This window comes from Leishmania donovani, chromosome 28, assembly GCF_000227135.1.
Source record: "Leishmania donovani BPK282A1 complete genome, chromosome 28".
NCBI lineage: Eukaryota > Euglenozoa > Kinetoplastea > Trypanosomatida > Trypanosomatidae > Leishmania > Leishmania donovani.
In genome coordinates, this window is record NC_018255.1 from 885,386 (window position 1) to 891,873 (window position 6,488).

The window sequence follows — 6,488 nt, forward strand, 5'->3', positions numbered from 1 at the left end:
GCTCCTCCGTTGTCGGCTCCTACCCTGCATGATGGCGCATTGGCAGGACAGGTCCTGAGTGCAGCCGAGGGCAGGAAAGCACTTGACGGCATCGTCCGCAGCGGCTCTCATGCCCAACCTCCACAACCCGCTTCGCCTTCCTCCGCTTGCATGATCTCGAAGGGCGGCAACAGCGGTTTAGGTAGCGGCAGCGGGGTGAAGCCGCGCTTGGTGGCAAAGGTGTCGGGTGTGCAGCGGGCAACTGCGTTCCTCAGCGCCATCGACCCGACAGAGCTGCATCCCCACCCTCTGCGCGGTGCCGCTCGATCCATCACCAAGGACGGCAGCGGCGGCAGCTCCAGCTCCGATCCCGACAGCCTTGGCGGCAGTTTCAACAACGCCGAGACGGAGGAGGAAAGAGCAGTGCTGGATGGAATGTCGCGTGCGCTGGGCACCGGTGCCGATGGGTGCGATACTCTGCGCAATTTCACGATACGCGTTCCGAGCTCCAGTGCTTTTGAAGCGCCCGCTAACACGCACGTCGGCGGCCTTGCTAGCGCCGCCACACAAAGTACGTCTGCACCAGCGGTCGCTAACACCACAAGCAGCAGCGATCCCGACGCCATAGTGGCTACAGATGCCGTTGCCTCCGATCACCCTCATTTCTCTAGCACAATCCCTCGTGCGCCAGTCGGCAAGGCTGTCTCTCAGCTCACGCCGCAGCAGTTCCAGCACCGACGCCGCCAACCCTTCGCCGCCGACTTTTCTCTTCGATACCGGCGGCAGGAGAACTTCCTCAAGTCGCTCGGCACTAGCATGAAGCCTACCAAGCGGCATCGTCGTCACAACAGCAGCAGCAGCAGCAGCTCCTCTTCCTCCAGCCGCAGCCGCAGTGAGATTCAGCGCAGTGCGGCCTCGCCGATGAACACCAGTGGCGCTACTGCGGCCGGCGGCCTTGGCACGGGTGCTAGTGGCGCTAGGCAGGATGCCGGGGCATCCGCTGCGAACGGTGGCCTCACCACCGCTGGTGGTGACATTTCCGGCACCACGTTAAACGGTGGTGTCACCGGCGCTGGCGGGGAGTCGAATCTGCTGCCGTCGCAGGGGCACCGGCACCGCATCAGCTGCAATAGCGGGGGCAAGCCGCCACTGCAGGTCCACGAGCTTGTGAAAAGGGAGGGCCAGCGGGTGCGGCTGCGGTGGATCTACGGTGATGTTCAGCAGCGCCGCTCGTCCTCGTCGTCGTCTTCGTCCTCTTCGAGCAGCCGCTCTTCTGGATCGCGGCAGAGCCGCGGGAAGCGGAGCCCCAAGTGCGGCCCAGGCGGCGGCGACGGGGTCGCTGTGGGAAAAGGGTCACTGCCCGCATATGGCAGAGGTTCGGTTCCTGGCGCCCTCGAGACGGAGTGGAGTGGAACACCGCAGCACCTGTCCAGCACGAGTCACACTCTCGTGCGGTCTTTGTCTTTGTCCTCCTCGTCGTCGTCGTCCTCTGACGATAGCTCGCGTCGTCGCCGCACGCGAAGCAAGAAGCGGTGGCAACGGCAGTGGTGGGCGCAGTCGGCTGCCACGCCGATGTCGCTCTGCACCATCTTGACAAAGTTCGAACCACGCGTGACGTCGCTGTGGAAGGAGGACCAAGTGATTCAGCCGTACCGCGGGGAGTCCAACGCGAGTAGCAGCAGGTCCAGCTCATCCTCCAAAAAGCGCTCGTCCTCGTCCTCGTCCTCGTCCTCGTCTTCGTCGTCCTTCCTTTCGCACTCACGGGACCTCAACGACGCCGATGGCGAGTATCAAGATTTTGTGGTGAACGGCCAATACCTCGCTGGTAATTACGCGGACCGCCGGCACGTGGCCGAGATGACGAGCGTGGTCGTTAGCTCTAGCTCTTCAGACTCGGGCCTCAGAACGCACTCGTTGTACTCGTCATCCTCCTCAAAGACGCGCTCCGACGGCAGCACCCACAGCCGTCGTGGCAGCAGCAACCGTACCCAAAGCCACTCCTCCTCTTCTTACGGCAGCAGCCGCGGCTCCAGTCGACACAGCCGCGGCAGCAGTCGGAGCAGTCGCAGCAGCTCACGCAGCTCCTCCAACGCGCGCCACCGCCGCCGCCATCACAACCGCGGCAGAGGAGGCATCATCAGCGGCGAGGGCGATATTCGAAGCTACCGTAAGGTCCTCGCGCGGCAACAGTGCCGCAACAACCCTGCCTTCTCGAACGCGTACTTCCTCGACACGGGCAACATCACCGGTGGCGAGCGCCGCCGCAAGATGATCTCTCTCCCCTCCTACCGCGTCTCGATGATCTCATTTGTGGACAAGAAGATCCTCAAGAAGGACCTCAACCACAACTTCTATATTCAGCACCCCGAGCTCGAGGTTCGTGATATCAAACTGACGCACCTCCGCAAGATCAAGCACGAGTTGCTGGTCTACGCGCTAGAGGACAACTCCCTGTTGGACCTGACCACCACGGCGTATGCGTACTGGTACTTTGAGCGACTCGTGGTGCAGGGCATGGTGGGCAAGCACAACCGCAAGGAGATCATGGCGGCATGCGTACTGCTCGCCATCAAGTTCCTGGAAACGGGCGACCTCATGAAGAAGATTGCCTACTTCAAGAACCGGTGGCGCCGCTTTCACAACGTGTCTGGCGTGCACGTCGGAAATGTCAACGCGATGCTCGGCGGCGGCGGCGCTAAGGGGGTGGAGGAGGATGACGAGGAGGTGGTGCACGTGAATTGGAAGAAGGTGGAGGAGCAGGAGTTCCCGGTGTACGTCGGGCTCGACTTTACACTGCTGCCCGACGGGGACGGGCAGGTGATCAAGACGCACATTGAACGCCTGCTGCAGCTCATCAATGTGACCTCGCAGGAGTACTATAGCAAGAAGTTCGTTTCACCTGCGTACTTGAACCACTACAACTGCTACAGCAACCTCTACTACTAGTACACGCTTGATGTGTGCCTTGTAGGAGCGCCTCTTCGTACCAGTTGTTGGTCGTCATGTAATGATGAGTGTGTGTGCCTGTGTTGCGTGGCTGTGGTGTTGCATACATTAAGAAGCGGAATATGCCTCCTACTCCCCCCTTTTTTTGCTCCCCCTCTCTGCCTCTCTCTGTACATATATATATATATGCATATGCATGCATGTGTGTCTGGGACTGTGTGTGTGTGGCGACGTATGGATATGTGCATCCTTCGTCTCTCTTTTGTTTGTGTATTGCTCGAGTGGGAAGGTGGCGTCTGACCATGCCGCTCGCGCACGATCTTCCTGCATTCCTGCACCTCCCCGCTCTCCACCCAAAAGCCTCCTTCTCTCTGCCTCGCCTCTCCGCATTTTGGACGCTTCTCTCATCTTTTTCGGGTTGGCATTGCGGAAGGCTTTTGCGTCTCTTTCCCCCCTTCGCCTGTGTGCTACTTCCGTGTGCTGCGGTTGCGGCATGCATCCACGCAACGCACTCCCTCACATGCGCACACAGGCGAAGGGGGGGTAGGGGGCGCCAGCGATTTTTGTGATAAGCGCTACAGAGGGAGATGGTTGACGACGCGAACGCCGGTGCTTCTGTTGCGGCCGTGAGTGACATCGAAGCCTATTCTGTGTTTTGTCCGCGCCCCCTTCGCTCTGTCCGCCTCGCGACATTCTTGAGGAAAGGGTTGGGAAGAAGCTGGCAAAGGTGATTGCTCATAATGAAGTAGGTGAACGATAGACAGGCAAACAACAACCCATGCCACCGCGATGGCGCTTCTCCTTAGGCTTGTTTGGGGAGACGAATCCCCCCATCTCCCGGGAGGGTGTGCTCGAAGAAGGGAGCCAGGCGGGAAGGCGGCGCGTGTGTGCGTGCTGATTCATCTCCTTCCCTCCCTATTATGCGGCAGTGCCGTCGGATACTGCCCGCCCGCCTGCGCGTGTCTGTGCGTGTCTGTGGATTCGCCTTTGTGCCGTGCCTTATTTGTTCATGCTTCTCGCTTCGTTATCCTCCTCCCTCTGGGTCTCATGATGACGACGTCATGTTTGCGCCGGCACCCTCTCCTCCCTCTCCCTGGACTTGATTGCCAGTAGTGGCATGCTAATTGCGAGTTCGGCGCCACGCCAACTTTCACTGCTGTCCATCATCACAACACTGTAGCTTTCCGCCACGGCGGGGAACGTTCGACACGGATAGCGCTGTCAACTCATGTCTGCTGAGCAGCCGGCGAGTGAGCGAATCCCGCTGGTTCGGCGCGCGTGGGAGCGTTGTGTAGCGCGTCTCCTTCCCCTCTCGCTTACTGGCACACCGACACCGTCGTCGCGCAGCCTTCGTGATGTGTCGGAGGGGCACTTCCGCCGCTTTATCTACGACCGCTACACGGAGCCGCAGCGGCACTACCACACCCTCGAGCATCTGGAGGAGATGCTGGGGCAGCTCGTCACTTATGAAGCAGAGCACGGCTGGCACGGTGCGTGCATACCAGCAATGGTAGAGGAGCCAGTCTCGTCGTCGGCTCCGCCGTCGGAGCTGTTGACAGGCGCGGACAGAGTAGCGTACGAGTGGACTGGCACGGTGCTGCTTCTGTCTGTTCTCTTTCACGACGTTGTCTACGATCCAACCCGCGGCGACAACGAAGAGGCAAGCGCGGCGGTCGCTGCGGAGTTCCTCCAGGAAATGCAGCGTGAGAGCGAGGTCGCCAGCAGCTCTTCATCGGCAGCAGCAGCGGCGGTGAGTGCTGCTGCACTGACCAGCGTGGCTGGCGCGTCTGCTCTGCCTTCCGCGAGTGGCGCCACGTGCGCTGAGGATGATGCGAGTCCGCAGCACCCTCCTCGCTACTCGTCTGCCCCGCCGCTTCTCTGGGCCGACGCACAGGCGATTGAGTTTGTACGCAACTCTACGACAACGTACATACTGAAGACGAAGGAGCACCTCTCGGTTGAGCCGAAGCAGCCGCTGCACCTGCCATCCTCTCCCGCAGAGGCTTTCACGTTAGCAGAGCGGGGGGTAGTGAGTGCTGTCGTACAGCAGAGCCGCGACAACCCGCTGCATGTGTTTCTGGATCTGGACCTGGCTATTCTCGGACACCCGGACGCCGACACGTATCGCCACCGCTACGCCGACAACATCCAGCGCGAGTACAGCCACTATCCCCGCGCCGACTTCTTGAAGGGACGTGCTGGCTTCCTGAACGTCTTTGCGCAGCACCCGCAGTGGTACAAGACACCGTACTTCTTCTACCGACTTGAGGCGCACGCTCGACACAACGCAGCGCAGGAGGTGAAGACGTTGACTGCCGAACTGGCAGATGTGCAGATGGCATCCTGACGCTGCGCTTATTTTGGTGTACCGCGAGGGCACTGAAACAGAGAAAAGGTGGAGGAGGAAGCCGAATCGTGGTGTGACGCGGCATCGGCGTTAGCGTATGCTTGTATATGTCGACCCCAAGTTGCAGCACGTGCGGCGGCCCTTCGCAAGGAGCGCTGAGTTGCACCAATCAACCTAGACCCCCCCTCCCGCTCCTTGTCATTGCCCTTCTCTCGTAAGGCACCCTTCCTCCAACCACCAACGCCGCTAGCAGTGACCAGTACATGACCACCGGCAAAAACATTGTGGCTACTCTTTTTGTTCTACGGACTCTCGTCCGCTTGCACGTTAGGCACACACATACGCACACAAAAAGGTCGTGTACTTACACGCAAAACCTCTAGCATGTGTGTCGCGCGGTGCACCTACACTATGGCGAGGGCGTGCATTGAACTGTGAATGCTGACGGCTGACTCTCGCTCGCTCCTCCTTACCTCTTCGCCTTTCCGCGCCTGCAAGCGAGTGGGCAGTCCGACTCTGAGGGCATAGCGGTACGACGAGATCGGGTGCACGGCCGCGTTTTTCTTTTCCTTGCATAGTGGAAGCGGCGTCACGATTCTGCCTGTCAGTGCTGGCTCTGGTTTTCGGTTTCTCTGCGAACGACAGCTTCTCTCTCGTTGTTTCTACTCTCCGTATCCCCAGAGGCAGTCCCGCCCACCCGGACCCCCCCTTCCCCACCACTACTTCATATCTTCACTCGGTGAGGCAGGAAGCTGGTATAGCAGGTGGCCCTGCTCTCTCATCTGCGCACACCAAGCACAGTCGTGCATACGTATCGATGTCCTTGTAAAAAAAAAGACGCGCTCTATTTTTGCCGGTGCGGCCTCTGTGTAAGCAGCGCGGTCACACCCACACCCACCCACCCACCCACACACACACACACACACACGCCACCCCAGTAGTCCGGCCGATGGAGGAGAACATTCGGACTCGCCTCCCGGCCTCGGTGTAACTCTTTCTCCCGTGTTCCGTTTCGCGCCTTCTCCCTCTCCCTCTCCCCTCTCTTGCACCGGAAACGGAAGGGAGGCATTCCCATACGCACGCACGGCATATCGGAGCAGCGCCAGCGAATGCGCATGGCTTCACTTGCCCTGTCTTTTGGCCCGAGTGACGATACACGCACACATGCGCGTGCGCTGCTGTCACCCAACGGAGCACCCTCCTCCCTAACGCAGAA

General features: G+C 60.2%; 2 protein-coding genes across 2 annotated transcripts; both read left to right on the forward strand.

Moving 5' to 3' along the window:
- Window positions 1-150: 150 nt before the first annotated feature.
- LDBPK_282390 (cyclin dependent kinase-binding protein, putative) lies at window positions 151-2,925 on the forward strand (the record flags this gene model as incomplete). Its single annotated transcript, XM_003862290.1, has 1 exon — window positions 151-2,925. One exon carries the CDS (start codon window positions 151-153, stop codon window positions 2,923-2,925), a length of 2,775 nt encoding a protein of 924 aa, XP_003862338.1.
- Window positions 2,926-4,369: 1,444 nt separating this feature from the next.
- Window positions 4,370-5,272, forward strand: LDBPK_282410 (hypothetical protein, conserved; the record flags this gene model as incomplete). The annotated part of the gene is made up of 1 exon (XM_003862291.1): window positions 4,370-5,272. The coding sequence occupies one exon, from the start codon at window positions 4,370-4,372 to the stop codon at window positions 5,270-5,272; it is 903 nt and encodes a 300-aa protein (XP_003862339.1).
- Window positions 5,273-6,488: the final 1,216 nt, after the last annotated feature.